This window comes from Mustelus asterias, chromosome 15, assembly GCF_964213995.1.
Source record: "Mustelus asterias chromosome 15, sMusAst1.hap1.1, whole genome shotgun sequence".
NCBI lineage: Eukaryota > Metazoa > Chordata > Chondrichthyes > Carcharhiniformes > Triakidae > Mustelus > Mustelus asterias.
The window spans coordinates 86099464-86115463 of record NC_135815.1 but is presented as its reverse complement, the minus strand read 5'-3'; the positions used below and the strand labels follow the sequence as shown (position 1 = coordinate 86115463).

The following is a 16000-nucleotide window of genomic DNA, read 5'->3' as shown; positions in this document are numbered from 1 at the left end:
CCTGGGAGTCCTTAACATCGGCTCCGGACCCCATGAAGTCTCATGGCTTCAGGTTAAACATGGGCAAGGAAACCTCTTACTGGTTACCACGTACGGTCCTCCTTTGGCTGATGAATCAGTATTCCTCCATGTTGAACAACACTTGGAGGAAGCACGTACGGTGACAAGGGCACAAAATGTACTCTGGGTGGGGGATTTCAAGTGGCTTGGCAGCAGCACAACTGATCGAGCTTGTCGGGTCCTCAAGGATATAACTGCTAGACTGGGTCTGCAGCAGGTGGCGAAGGAACCAACAAGAGGAATAAACATACTTGACCTCATCCTTCCCAATCTGTTGGCTGCAGATGCATCTGCCCATGACAGTATCTGTAAGAGTGACCACCGCACAATCCTTGTGGAGATGAAGTCCTGCCTTCACATTGAGAATAACCTCCATCGTGTTGTTTGGCACCATCACTGTGCTAAATGGGACTGACTTCGAACATACCTAGCAACTCAAGACTGGGCATCCATGAGGCACTGTGGGCCATCAACAGCAGCGGAACTTCTGCCTGGAACTCCCCCCATCTAACTTGAGTAGTAGCTTCTGTAAGATCTCTTAGGCTTTTTATCGTTAAACTGCCCTGCGAGTCTCCGTTCCCACAGCCCCTTTCACTTTGCCACGAATGGTCTCCACAGCTTAGAAAGTCTACCCACTTTTTTTTAAAACAGTAAGTAATTTTAACCCTAATTTCTTGCTTACTCACGGTTTTTTTTTTCTAACCCTATTTGTAGTGCATCGGAGATTTCTTTTCTTTGCCTTCTTTGATCCAAAGTTCTGGTATTTTCCTACAAATCTAGTCAAATTTTCTTTTTCTCTGACTCTTGTCACCAGGAATTACAAAGAGGAAAGTCATAAGGTGCCACACTTGTGGGTTTAAGTCAAACACAATGCAGGTTTCTTAGATGTCGCTTGTCCCCGGTCCAAGATGGAAGAGCTTCAAAAGCCCAAGAATCCCTGCTTACATCACTACAGGTCACTGCAGAGATGCAACCACTTTAAATACATAATAATCCTGGATTCAAAATCCTGGAACTCCTTCCCTAATAGCACATAGGTGTACCTACACTAAATGAACTGCATAGGTTAAAAACACAGTTCATCACCATATTCTCAATGGCATTTAGAGATGGGCAATAAATGCTGCCCTTGCCACTAACAGCCAGATCCCAAAAACAAATAGAAAAATGACACCAATGTTGCAAACAGTCTGATTCAGTCTCTCAGCCAGAGAGAGAGATGACTTGATGGCTGGGGAACCGAGCTTGTCATGGAGACTGAAGACCATGGCTTTGGTCTTCCCAACAGTTAACTGGAGGAAATTTCTGCTCATTAGTACTGCATGTCAGACAATCAGACTGACAGTTTAGAGGCAATGGACGAGTCAAGAGAGGCAGTGATGAAGTAGAACTGGGTAGCATCAGTGTGCGTGTGGAAACGGGCTGTGCTTCCGGCTGATGGTGCCAACAGGCAGCATACAGATGAGAAATAGAGGGTGGTCGAGGTCATTGGGTGGGAGATGTTCTCATCTTGGTAAAATTGCTACTGTGAATGGTACATGCTGCTGATGCTATGTGAAGGTGGGGGAGAGAGTGAATTTTTAAGATGGTGGACGGGGGCTGCTTTGTCCGGGATAGAGTCATGCTTCACTGGGTGTTGTTGAAGCTTGTATTCATTCAGGCAAATGGAGAGTACTCCATCAAACTCCTGACTTGTTTTTGGGGAAACAGAAGAGGAGTTACTTGCCATAGAATCAGTCTCTGCCCTGCTGAAATAACCAAATATTTGGGTGGTTGGTTGAGTTACATTTTTGGTCGGTGTTGACTCTCAAGATGTTGATAGAGAGAGATTACATGGGGATAATATCATTGAGAGTCCTGGTGAAGTGGTTAGACTATCTCTTGTTGAATGGCACTGACGTGCTTGATGACATTTGTGTCACACGTCAGGCCAAGAAGAATGTCATCCAGGTCTTAATACACTCGGGCATCAACAACTTCATTACACCTCGTAGACGGCAGTGGTTCAAAAAGCAGCTCACCATCACCTTCTCAAGGGCAATTAAGGATAGGAAATAGACGCTGGCCGGGCCAGCGATGCTCAAATAACATTAATCAATTTTTAAAAACACGAGACATCATGAATGGTAATGAACACTGTGCAAACAAGGAACATCCCCACTTCTGATCTTATGATGGAGGGAGTGTCATTGATGAAGCAACTGAAGACATTTGGACCTCGAATACTACCCTGACGATATCTGGAAGGGTCTTGCTATGCCAAATTGGCTACGTTTCATACATTGCAACAATAAGCTGTATTAAACAGTCTTGCACACCTATTTGCAGGATAGTCCATGATAACTCAAACTATTGAATCAAGAATGCATCCATATGTAAAAGGAGCTGCTTTTATTATTGAAATGAAATGCATCAGAATACGAATTTCAAACACAGAATATATTCTAGTAACTCTCCTGAGTTTACCTGAGGAAGCATTCCTCTCTATCAAGAAAATTTTGCCTGCCTTCTGGAATCTTCCATCTGTAGAACTAGCACTGAAAAGTATTTGATTGACTTGTAAATTCCTCTAAGCTGTCCAACATCCTTTATTTTAATGTATTTGGAAATCACTTTTTTTCCAATTAAAAAAACACTTCAAGGTTAACAGCTCTCACTTCCCAAAGGTTTCTTATTGTTGGAATATTTAATCCTTGCACTTGTAGTACTTGTTCTTGAGATGCCTCCATAACCCTCATGTATGATGATGAAGCGCAATTTTTACTTCCCTCCCATTTCTATTAAATTTAAAAAGCAGTAACTATTGCAAACCTGTTGATGACTTTCAATAGTAACCTTCTCACGCCACCTGTGATAGACATAGCCTCATAGGATCAAAAGAGCAGAACTAACCTTGATCTTAACTCTATCTACCTGCCTAGGTTCCATCATCCTTTATACTATTAACAAAAATATATGACTCTCAGTTTTGAATTTTTCAATTAACCCAACTCCAATTGTTTTTGGGGTGAAGAGTGTTCCAGATTTCCACGACCCTTGTATGAAGTAATGTTTCCTGACATCAGCCCTGAACAGCCTAGCTCTAATTTAACAGTTATTATACCACATTGTTTTGGATTTGCCCAACACAGGAAATATGGTAGGTGGAAAGGAACTATCAAATCATTTGATCATCTTAAATTCCAATTAGATCAACTCTTAATCTTCTATACTCAAGGAAATACAGGCACAATCTATCCTTACAACTTAACCTTTTAACCTTGCTATAACTCTAGTAAATCAGTCCTGAGATATGATACTGAGAATGGAACCAACTCTAGATGGGGTCTAACCACAGTTTGATATAATTATAGCATAAATTCTATCCCTTTGTCTTCCAGCTCTTGAGATAAAAGCCAATATTTAGGTTGATTGGCCAGGTTAAAAATTGTCCCTGAGATGTGTAGTTAGAGGGATTAGCGGGTAAATATGTGGGGGTAGGGCCTGGGTGGGATTGTGGTCGGTGCAGACTCGATGGGCCGAATGGCCTCCTTCTGCACTGTAGGGTTTCTATGATTTTCTATACTTTATTATTCTTTGTACTTGTCCCACTAGCAATTAGCGAGTTATGTACTTACAGTCCTAAAACTTTCTGCTCTGTTACAATTGCTAGCTTTTACAGAATACCCTGGATTTATATTTGGCCCAAAATGGATAACCCCACACGTCCCCATATTGATCTTTTATCTCCTACTTTTGCCCATTCACCTAACACATCAATGTCCACACACAGCACCACTGGGATCCTGATACAGCAGGCTACTTACCCACAAACCCATCCTTGCCAACAAGCTTCAGTGCCAATTTGTCAGCGAGAACCGAAGAACTGCCATGTGCAATATTCGCAAAAGGTCCAGCGTGCACAAACACGGGGGTTCCCTGAGGGGGGAGGAGAGAGAAAAAAAAAAGTGAACTATTATAAACCAACAGTAACAGATAGTACTGTATTAACAACCATGTACCGCAGACAACATTCCTTCTAAATCCAAAACAGCAAACTTGGTGCAAAATCTCCCAGCAAAGAAAAACTAAATTGTTTGCAGCAATCCGGAAAATACCATGTGGTTCAACAAACAGGCCAAGCACAAAGAAATCGAAGAAAGACGGATGCCAGCCCTATGTCCAAAATGCATGACTTGCAATAGCCAAATAGAATGCAAAACTTCACCGCATAGAATTGTTGAATGGTTGGTTCTAAAATTTGTAAAAAATAAAACTGACTGAGGAGAGCCTCTTTTGTTACATTTGATAACAATTTACATTTCATGCATGAGTGTAGTAGGAACTGAACCTACAACCTGCTGATTGAGAAGGCAGTGAGCTATCAACTGAGCTACAGCTGATAATATTCCTCTAGTAATGCCAGTGCTTGTTTGCACTTGTGTTGGCCCTACATCGCTACTTTTAGACATTGGTGAATCCTTTGCATCTCTACCCCATTTAGAGTTTTATTTTTTCAAGGAACAGGAAGCCTCCTTATTCTGACTATCAAAATATAACAGCTAACTGGTAAGTTAAGTATCAAATAGGTTTTTCCCAGGTGACTGAAGAGCCAAATAGAAGTAGGGAGGTCTTCCTGGATAGGAAGGATGACTTATGTCATAAGGCTGACTCAGCATCAGTAGAAATGAAACTCTAGCGCCACCTGTGGGAATGAGGCCAAATTACACCAGTCAGCTGCAGCCAGTCCTGTTTGCTTCATAAGCGAGTGCATTCTTTGATTTTCAACTTCCAATCAGATTCTCACCCTCTGGTAGCAACAGTTTTCAATCATGAAAGAAGCTTAATCATTAGCTCAGTTGAAGAAACACATGTTTGACACACATGGTTGCATGGACATTTGGAGGTGGTTCTTGTTTGTGGATCTTCACATCCTTCCCTTGGAGAACAGGGGGAATTTGAACAAAGAACAATACGGCGCAGGAACAGGCCCTTCGGCCCTCCAAGCCTGCACCGATCATGATGCCTGCCTGAACTAAAACCACATGCACTTATGGAATCCATATTCTTCCATTCCCATCCTATTCATGTATTTGTCTAGATGCTCCTTAAATGTCGCTACTCCCACCACCTCCCTGGGCAGCACGTTCCAGGCATTCACCACCCTCTGTGTAAAAAAAAACGTGCCTCGCACATCTCTTCTAAACTTTTTCCCATGCACCTTAAACCTATGTCCCCTACTACTTGACTTTCTACCCTAGGAAAGAGCATCTGACTATCCACTCTGTCCATACCACTCGATCTTGTAAACCTCTATGAAGTCATCCCTCAACCTCCGTCATTCCAGTGAGAACAAATCAAGTTTATCCAACCTCTCTTCATAGCTAATACCCTTCAGACCAGGCAACATCCTGGTAAATCTCTTCTGTACCCTCTCCAAAGCATCCACATCCTTCTGATAGTGTGGCGACCAGAATTGTACACAATTTTCCAAATGAAGCCTAACTAAGGTTCTGTACAACTGCAGCATGCCCCGGCCGATGAAGGCAAGCATGCCGTATGCCTTCTTGACTACCTTATTCATCTGCGTTGCCACTTTCAGTGATCGGTAGACATATACACCCAGATCTCTCTGCATGTCAATACTCCCAAGGGTTCGACCATTTACTGTATAATTTCTACATGCATTGGACCTTCCAAAATGCATTACCTCACATTTGTCCGGACTAAACTCCATCTGCCATTTCTCTGCCCAAGTCTCCAACCTGTCTATCCACCGACAGTCCTCTTCTCTATCCCCAATTCCACCAATTTTTGTGTCTTCTGCGAATTTATTAATCAGGCCAGCTACATTTTCCTCCAAATCATTTATTTATATATACTACGAACAACAAAGGTCCTAGAACTGATCCCTGTGGAGTCACAGCCTTCCATTCAGAAAAGCACCCCTCTACTGCTACCCTCTGTCTTCCTTGGCCACGCCAGTTCTGTATCCATCATGCCAGCTCTTCTCTGATCCCATGTGACTGATCCCTTTTGTACCTGTCTACCATGACGTACCTTGTCAAAGGCTTTACTGAAGTCCATGTATACAATATCCACTGCCTTTCCCTCATCTATCATCTTCGTCACTTCCTCGAAAAAGTTGATCAAGTTAGTGAAGTACGACCTCTTCTTCACAAAACCATACTGTCTATCATTAATAAGTCCATTTGTTTCCAAATGTGAGTAAATCTTGTCCCTAAGAATCTTTTCCAATAATTTCCCTACCACTGATGTAAGGCTCACCGGCCTATAATTTCCTGGATTATTCCTGCAGTGGGAGAATTCTTGGGCAATATTGTAAAGCAGGCGATGGTGATTGACTTTGTTATTGACTTTTGTGAGAAAAGAAAACTGGGCCAAAAAACAGATTCATCATCACCCAATGTTCTACTCCAGTTACTAAACCTATAAATGCTCTTCTCATTCACCTCATTTCAAGGCTAAAGGCCACATGTTCCCAACATTTCTCTTAAATGATATTTATTTTTGCACGAGTCCGTACCTTTTCTTTATATATAACAACAACAAATGATCTACACTTCAAAAAGAACTGTCCTGAAACTGTCCCAGTCCCATGAAGGCCCCTCAAGCTCCATCTGTGAAAACACAAACTGCCCTTTCATTAGCACAGTGGGGAGAGAGTGCCACAATGGAAAGTTTTCAGGCATTGATATTCAGCCATTAAGTATACACAAAAGATGCAAATACAAAGAGAGAGATTAAAGGCAAAAGAGAGCACGAGCACAAGAGAGAACGGGGGGAGAGAGGAAGCGAGAGCAGGCAGTGTTGTGAAGTTAGTGCTTGTAGAATTATTAAAAAATTGAAAAATGCTAAGATGTTGTAAATTTTCATGGCTGTTTAAAAAAATTGTGTTTTTAAAAGTGAAGATGATGCAAAATGCAAGTACACAGAGAGCATAGAGTGAAACATTGTATTGCGAGGCTAGGCAGTAGTGCTGCCAAAACAACAGGTTGTTTTTGAATTTTAGCCAGTTTAAACTAGGCATTTGAACAACAGCAGCCTATCAAATCTGAATTTGATGTTTTGGTAACTTGTAAACCAATCCTACTGTGGGGACTTTGGTACGTCATCAGGGGTATAAGAGCACAGCTCCCAGCTCCAGAGAGCCAGACAGTAACTGCCTCTGCCAGTCAGCCTCTGCCACAGCTCACGAGAGAGAGACACAGCCAGCAACTGTCTCTGCCAGTGTAACAGCCACATTTATGTCTTAAAAGAAAGCCTGATCTCGATAGTGAAGACAGAAGAAATCAGCAAAGACGACAGAAGATTCCGGAAGAAAACTGGCAGTTTTGAATAAACTGAAGGTCGATAAGTCCCCTGGGCCTGATGAAATATATCCTAGGATTCTTTGGGAGGCAAGGGATGAGATTGCAGAGCCTTTGATCTTTGGGTCCTCACTGTCCACGGGGATGGTACCAGAGGACTGGAGAGTGGCGAATGTTGTTCCTCTGTTTAAGAAAGGGAATAGAAATGACCCTGGTAATTATAGACCGGTTAGTCTTACTTCGGTGGTTGGTAAATTGATGGAAAAGGTCCTTAGGGATGGGATTTACGACCATTTAGAAAGATGCAGATTAATCCGGGATAGTCAGCACGGATTCGTGAAGGGCAAGTCGTGCCTCACAAATTTGATAGAATTTTTTGAGGAGGTAACTAAGTGTGTTGATGAAGGTAGGGCAGTTGATGTCATATGCATGGATTTTAGTAAGGCATTTGATAAGGTCCCCCATGGTCGGCTGATGATGAAAGTGAGGAGGTGTGGGATAGAGGGAAAGTTGGCAGATTGGATAGGTAACTGGCTATCTGATCGAAATCATGATGTGGAGATGCCGGCGTTGGACTGGGGTAAACACAGTAAGAATTTTAACAACACCAGGTTAAAGTCCAACAGGTTTATTTGGTAGCAAAAGCCACACAAGCTTTCGGAGCTGCAAGCCCCTTCTTCAGGTGAGTGGGAATTCTGTTCACAAACAGAGTTTATAAAGACACAGACTCAATTTACATGAATAATGGTTGGAATGCGAATACTTACAACTAATCAAGTCTTTAAGAAACAAAACAATGGGAGTGGAGAGAGCATCAAGACAGGCTAAAAAGATGTGTATTGTCTCCAGACAAGACAGCCAGTGAAACTCTGCAGGTCCACGCAACTGTGGGCGTTACAAATAGTGTGACATGAACCCAATATCCCGGTTGAGGCCGTCCGCGTGTGTGCGGAACTTGGCTATCAGTTTCTGCTCAGCGACTCTGCGCCGTCGTGTGTCGCGAAGGCCGCCTTGGAGAACGCTTACCCAAATATCAGAGGCCGAATGCCCGTGACCGCTGAAGTGTTCCCCAACAGGAAGAGAACAGTCTTGCCTGGTGATTGTCGAGCGGTGTTCATTCATCCGTTGTCGCAGCGTCTGCATAGTTTCCCCAATGTACCATGCCTCGGGATGGTACATGTCCCGAGGCATGGTACATTGGGGAAACTATGCAGACGCTGCGACAACGGATGAATGAACACCGCTCGACAATCACCAGGCAAGACTGTTCTCTTCCTGTTGGGGAGCACTTCAGCGGTCACGGGCATTCGGCCTCTGATATTCGGGTAAGCGTTCTCCAAGGCGGCCTTCGCGACACACGACAACGCAGAGTCGCTGAGCAGAAACTGATAGCCAAGTTCCGCACACACGCGAACGGCCTCAACCGGGATATTGGGTTCATGTCACACTATTTGTAACGCCCACAGTTGCGTGGACCTGCAGAGTTTCACTGGCTGTCTTGTCTGGAGACAATACACATCTTTTTAGCCTGTCTTGATGCTCTCTCCACTCCCATTGTTTTGTTTCTTAAAGACTTGATTAGTTGTAAGTATTCGCATTCCAACCATTATTCATGTAAATTGAGTCTGTGTCTTTATAAACTCTGTTTGTGAACAGAATTCCCACTCACCTGAAGAAGGGGCTTGCAGCTCCGAAAGCTTGTGTGGCTTTTGCTACCAAATAAACCTGTTGGACTTTAACCTGGTGTTGTTAAAATTCTTACTGTATCTGATCGAAGACAGAGGGTGGTGGTCGATGGAAAATTTTCGGACTGGAGGCAGGTTGCTAGCGGAGTGCCACAGGGATCAATGCTTGGTCCTCTGCTCTTTGTGATTTTTATTAATGACTTAGAGGAGGGGGCTGAAGGGTGGATCAGTAAATTTGCTGATGACACCAAGATTGGAGGAGTAGTGGATGAGGTGGAGGGCTGTTGTAGGCTGCAAAGAGACATAGATAGGATGCAAAGCTGGGCTGAAAAATGGCAAATGGAGTTTAACCCTGATAAATGTGACGTGATTCATTTTGGTAGGACTAATTTAAATGTGGATTACAGGATCAAAGGTAGGGTTCTGAAGACTGTGGAGGAACAGAGAGATCTTGGGGTCCATATCCACAGATCTCTAAAGGTTGCCACTCAAGTGGATAGAGCTGTGAAGAAGGCCTATAGTGTGTTAACTTTTATTAACAGGGGGTTGGAGTTTAAGAGCCGTGGGGTTATGCTGCAACTGTACAGGACCTTGGTGAGACCACATTTGGAATATTGTGTGCAGTTCTGGTTACCTCACTATAAGAAGGATGTGGAAGCGCTGGAAAGAGTGCAGAGGAGATTTACCAGGATGCTGCCTGGTTTGGAGGGTAGGTCTTATGAGGAAAGGTTGAGGGAGCTAGGGCTGTTCTCTCTGGAGCGGAGGAGGCTGAGGGGAGACTTAATAGAGGTTTATAAAATGATGAAGGGGATAGATAGAGTGAACGTTCAAAGACTATTTCCTCGGGTGGATGGAGCTATTACAAGGGGGCATAACTATAGGGTTCGTGGTGGGAGATACAGGAAGGATATGAGAGGTAGGTTCTTTACGCAGAGAGTGGTTGGGGTGTGGAATGGACTGCCTGCAGTGATAGTGGAGTCAGACACTTTAGGAACATTTAAGCGGTTATTGGATAGGCACATGGAGCACACCAGGATGATAGGGAGTGGGATAGCTTGATCTTGGTTTCAGATAAAGCTCGGCACAACATCGTGGGCCGAAGGGCCTGTTCTGTGCTGTACGGTTCTATGTTAAGATGACAAACCTGGTTGAAATTTGGGAATAACTAAGAATTCTATTTTTTTGTTAATAAGTGGGAATTGGATTTATCGAAACAGCATACCATTAGAATGGTGTTTTATTTGGTTTGTGAATAGTTTAGTTAACCTGTTCACTGTTAGTTAGATAAATAAAGTGCTACTTACTGCTTTTACGGAGTGTCTCATTTGTTATTTTGATTTAACCACTAAAAGTTGCTGAAGCGCAGTTATTGCCCCTTCTCTCACACACTAACAGATTATGAAGCAAGGTACTACTCTTTGAGTGGTTGAGTGTTATTTCTCAGAGAGGAGATCAATCACCCACTTCATAACACCGGGGAGAGAGGGAGCGAGAGGCAGGCGACGGGCAGACACAAAAGAGAGGGGCAGATGGAGAAGCAGGTTAGGCATATGCAGGGAGTCGGGGGGCATTATGATAGGCAGTGGGAGTGGCAGAGGGGGTCATGGTGAGGGACACAGAGCAAATGCACATTGAGCAGCAGGGGTGGGTGGGAGGGAGGGCAAAGAGGACCACAAGGGAGACAGGCAAAGGTTGTGGGATGGGCAAAGAGTGAGAGTTTAATGTCTGAGGAGATGCAATAACTATTGGCTGCTAAATATCTTCCAATTGTAGTACATTTCAAACTCTTTTGCCAATCCATTCAGAATGTTAGGTAGGTTTTTGTTGGATAATAAATATGGAACTAAGGTGAGGTAGTCTAACTCCGTACTACGTACCCTGCTTAGTGGGTAGCATTCTCACCTTGGAGTTAGAAGGCAGGGTTTCAAACCCCACTCCAGGGACTTTCGCACACAATCTGGATTGACACACCCACTGCAGTGCTGAGGAAGTGCTGCACTGCCAAGAGTGCCGCCGCTTAAATGCGACGATAAACTGTCTGCCTCTTCAGGTGGACATACAAGTGCCATTGACATTATTATTCAAAGAATTGCAGAGAAGTTTTTCCAGATCCTGACCAAAATTTATCCCTCAGCAAACACCACTAAAACAAGATTGTCTGGTCATTAAAATAACAAAATGTTGCAGATGCTGGAATCTGAAACAAAGACAGAGAAAGTTGGAAAAACCCCGCAGGTCTGGCAGCATCGAGAGTTAACATTTTGAGACCTGTTGAGTTTTTCCAGCTTTCTCTGTTATCTGGTCATTATCTTGTCGATGTTTGTGGGACCTTCCTGTGCGCAAATTGGCTGCCAAGATTCCTACATTTGAACAGTGATTACACTTCAAACGTATTTAATTGGGAGTACAACTCTTGGGGACACCTGGAGTTCAAGTAAGGTACTATAAAATGAGGCTCTTCTCTGATGAAATTGATCAGCGGTTTGAGTGCTCTTACCTCCAGTGTTTGCATCAAGGTTGGTTTGATAGCATCTTTCATCAGAACAGCCAGTGCACCACTGACCCCCTGCATAGAGAGAATAGAGAAATTACTTACTAATAACAATGTTAATATACCTGCTTCAACTCATTTGAAAATCACACAACGTTGCATTTCATGTCATTATCAGGCAGAATTTCACAAACCTGGACTAATAACCCAGATAATAAGTTCAAATCCTGCCTTTATAGCTTGAGAATTTGAATTCGGTTTACAAAATAAAATTTAAAAATAAAATGCCAGTATCAGTAACAAAACCATGAAGCGGTCAGAATTTTGAAAAAAACTCAACTGGTTCACCACTGCCTTTAAGGGGACGAAATCTGCCATCCTTATCCGGTCTGGTATCTGTGTGAATACCAGTCTCACGCTATTCCGCAGACACTTGCACTGTTCTTTGCCTAGCTTAACTCATCCAATGACAAGCTGGAGTTAGGCCCAAGAGGAAACAGAGAGCAGGAGAATCCAATTAAACTTAGTGGACAATTCTGCAGAACTCCAGGTCACTGGTGAATGAGCAATTGGCCTTCCAGACCTACAGGAGCAGACCTGTAAATTGTGGTGAATCCTCCCAACCAGCCCTGGAAAGGCAGCCATGTGTCAGCTGGTAGCAGACTTTCATCTGAATTAGAAGACCAAAGATTCCTGTGCACCTCAAGAAACTTGAGTACAGGATGCAGTCAGACATTCCAGTGCAGTACTGAGGGAGCACTGTACCATTGGGGCGCCACCTTAATAAAGGCCCGTCTCAATCATACACCTGAGAATATCTAAACTTTGGCTTTTCAACTTGCACCTAAACTCTCTCGATCTACAAATGAGAGTCTTTCTCCATTTCACTGTGAAATCAGATTAATTATGTCCAGATGTAGTTATGATGGAGTTGTATGAAAACAAAGGAGCTCATAATTCAGATGTAATCTCACTTTGTAACACAACTGCAATGCTTGTGCAAAACCATTTAGCTCCGTTTCATACCATACATATTCAGTCACGTGGACATCTGACTAAAACTTCCTGTAAACCCAAATAAAGTACATCATAGGCAGGGAGTTGCTGAATTCATCAGTGACATGCTCAGAAAGGTTTCCGATTTATTACTGTGCAAAATTAAGTGATCGGGGCAATCCAGAGTAGGTGGTATTTGCCTTTAAATAGTTAGATTAATTTAAATTAGAGATGTTAATTAGGGAGTCCCTTTAATTTGAATTTTCAATGCAGTAATAAACCTATGTTCTAATCGAGTCTACGCTAACTACCCGTGGCAAGGCATGAATCAGTTGAATTAGCTGCATAATTGTACATTCCAATAAATGGAATAAATATTCAGTTAGATCTCTGATGCTGAAGCCTCTTGAAGTCATGAATACGTCAGCCTGTTTTAATTGATGATTTCAATTTCTGTCATGCCATTCTTTTGCCAAATTTGGCCAGCGTTTAATCAGATCCAACAGAGTCAGGCAGACCCTCCTCCAATGTAACAGTTTAAAGTTCAATGAACATTTAGAATGCACTTCTAAAAAAATGCGCCACAATTTCTAAAAGGATGAATAATAAGAAATGGCAGACAATTTATTAGAAGCTGGAGTAAAACTTTGAGCGAGAAATGAAACTTGCACCTAATGGATATTCCACGACAATCTGTATTTGAGTATTTCTGTCCAACGGCAAAGTTTTTATTAAAACCAAACAAACTGTATTTACACCCATCTTCAAATTTGTGCACAGCAAACTCCTACAAACAGCAATTTGATAACAATCAGATGATTTTTGAGAGGTTGATTGGGGAGATAAATACTGGCCAAGATACCCAGGAATAATTTACCGGTTTTTCTTCGAAATAGTGCTAAGGAATCTTTTCCATACACCCGACACCGAGACAAAGGAGATATTAGGACAGGTGACCAATGTCTTTGACAGAGAAGTGTCAGAGTTTTACAGCACACAAAGGGAGGCCCTTGCACCCATCATGTCCGTGCCAGCCATCAAGCACCTATCTATTCTAATCCCGTTTCCTGTACTTGGTCTGTGGCTGTGTACGCTGTGGCATTTCAAGTGCTCATCTAAACGCTTCTTAAATGTTGAGGGTTCCCACCTCTACCACCCTTTCAGGCAGTGAGTTCCAGATTCCTACCACTCTCTGGATGAAAAAGTCTTTCGTCAAATACCCTCTAAATCTCCTGCCCATTACCCCAAACCTATGCTTGCTAGTTACTGACCCCTCTACCCTATCTGTGTCCCTCATAATTTTATACATCTAGATCAGGTCACCCCTCTGTTCTAAGGAAAACAACCCTAGCCTATCCAGCCTATCTTCATAGCTGAAATGCTCCAGTCCAGGCAACATCCTGCGGAATCGCCTCTGCATCTTCTCTAGTCCAATCATATCCTTCCTATAGTGTGGCGACCAGAATTGCACACAGTACTCCAGCTGTGACTTAATGAGCATTTTATACAGCTCCATCATAACCTCCTAGCTCTTGTATTCTATACCTCAACGAATAAAGGCTTTCTTAACCACCTAATCAACCTGTCCTGCTGCCTTCAGGGATCTATGCACATGTACCCCAAAGTCACTCTGGTCGTCTGCAAGACTTCTTCCTCTGTACATCCCCAGCATCCTATCATTCATTGTGTATTCCCTTGCCTTGTTAGTCTACCCAAAAGGTATCACCTCATATTTTTTAGGGTTAAATTCAATTTGCCACTATTCCACCCATCTGACTAACTTGTCTATGTTGTCTTTTACGTAAGGCTTTCTTCCTTGCTATTTAATCACACCACCAATTTTCATGTCAACTGCAAACTTACTGGTCATACTATTCATAGTTTCAGAATGGCTCAGCCATAAAACACTCTTGTCAGAGAGATGTGGGTTTAACCACTCTAGGTTTGAGCACAAATCAAGGCTGGCACTCAATGTGGTGCTACACTGTCAAAGGTGCTGACCGTTGGATGATATATGTTAAACCTGTCTGCCTCTCAGGCAGATGTAAATGATCCCACTGCATTATTTTGAAGATGATATTGGGATCTCTCCAGAATGTCCTGGCCAATATTTATCCCTCAACCAACATTGTTAAAACAGATTATCTGGTTATTATCACATTGCCCTTTATGGGAACTTGCTGTGCAAATTGTCATCCATTTTCTCGACATTAAAACAACTATAGCTCAAAAGCATTGGCTTTGTTTCAGAGTGCCGCAAGGTGACAAAAGGTGCTTTTTATTCCAGTCTCCTTTTTACCCCCACCAGCGCTGGATGAAGGGTAATCTAGAAATTCTCTTTCTGATGGCAATCACAAAGATTAATTTTGTACTTAATGACTCTGACACTATCACCTCCGTTGGATGTCTTCGAATGATGGATTTTACACTTAAATGACAGCCCCAATTGGTACGCACCACATCTTCTGCTGTAACTGGTTCTCCTCTCTGGTCATTGGCTACCACTATATTACCGAGGCGAGCCTTCATGTCAGCCAGACTATTGGTCAGGGCGAGGATCGCCATGATTTCACTGGCAACGGCAATGTCAAAGTGAGTCTTGAAGAAGAGAAAGACACATTAGAACAACTCAAGACCAGAGCAGCTGCTATATACCAACCAGAGAGATCAAACAGGTTTTCAGAATCAGACTCGGACTCTTTTTTTCCCACTTCGGACACTTTGTGCTCACTTTTTACAAAAGGACTTAGAACAATCAATGTGCTGTTGAACATAGGAGAGGAGTCAACAGCAGCTGCAATGAAGTTAGAGAGCAGGGGAACCACAGTACCAGGGCAAGATGACATAGTTCAGTCAAGCTTGTAAAGTCACGTATTTTGTTTGTACATGTTACCATTACAAATTCCCAAACTGGAAACTGTCAAAGCAAGCTTGTCTCACACTAGTCATAGAGGTTTACAGCATGGAAACAGGCCCTTCGGCCCAACTGGTCCATGCCACCCTTTTTTTAAACCTCCATGGTAGTCCCAATTGCCTGCATTTGGCCCATATCCCTAATTACATTCGACTGTCACCATCCTGTCATTCAAACCCTCGAGCTTATTCTACCATTAATTAGATCATGATTGATCTACACCTTAACTTCATCTAACCCCATGATTCCATATCCTTTAATACCAACCCACACTGAAAAGTGGTATGGATGAAAAACTGTCTTTTATGATACTACTAAACTACTTGTTGTTCAAAGCTGCAACACAAGGAGATAGAGGAAAGATTTGATAAAAGGTGTACAAAATTATGGCAGGATTAGGTAAGGTAGACCAAGAAAAGCTTTTTCCATTAGCTGATGGTACAAGGACTAGGAGTCACATATTTAAGGTTTTGGGTAAGAGTTGCAGGGGGATTGGAGGAACACATCTTTTTCCAGTGAGTAGGAATGAACTGAAACTGAGCAC

General features: G+C 42.8%; 1 protein-coding gene across 1 annotated transcript in view; it reads right to left on the bottom strand.

The window, feature by feature from the left end:
• Positions 1 to 16000, bottom strand: part of mthfd1l (methylenetetrahydrofolate dehydrogenase (NADP+ dependent) 1 like) — a 153912-nt gene that overhangs the window by 85886 nt on the left and 52026 nt on the right. The window contains exons 18-20 of the mRNA XM_078230279.1: positions 15000 to 15140; positions 11553 to 11621; positions 3867 to 3978 (exon numbers count right to left, since the gene is read on the bottom strand). Coding sequence (XP_078086405.1) covers positions 3867 to 3978; positions 11553 to 11621; positions 15000 to 15140 — 322 coding nt within the window. The remainder of the gene's footprint in view (positions 1 to 3866; positions 3979 to 11552; positions 11622 to 14999; positions 15141 to 16000) is intronic.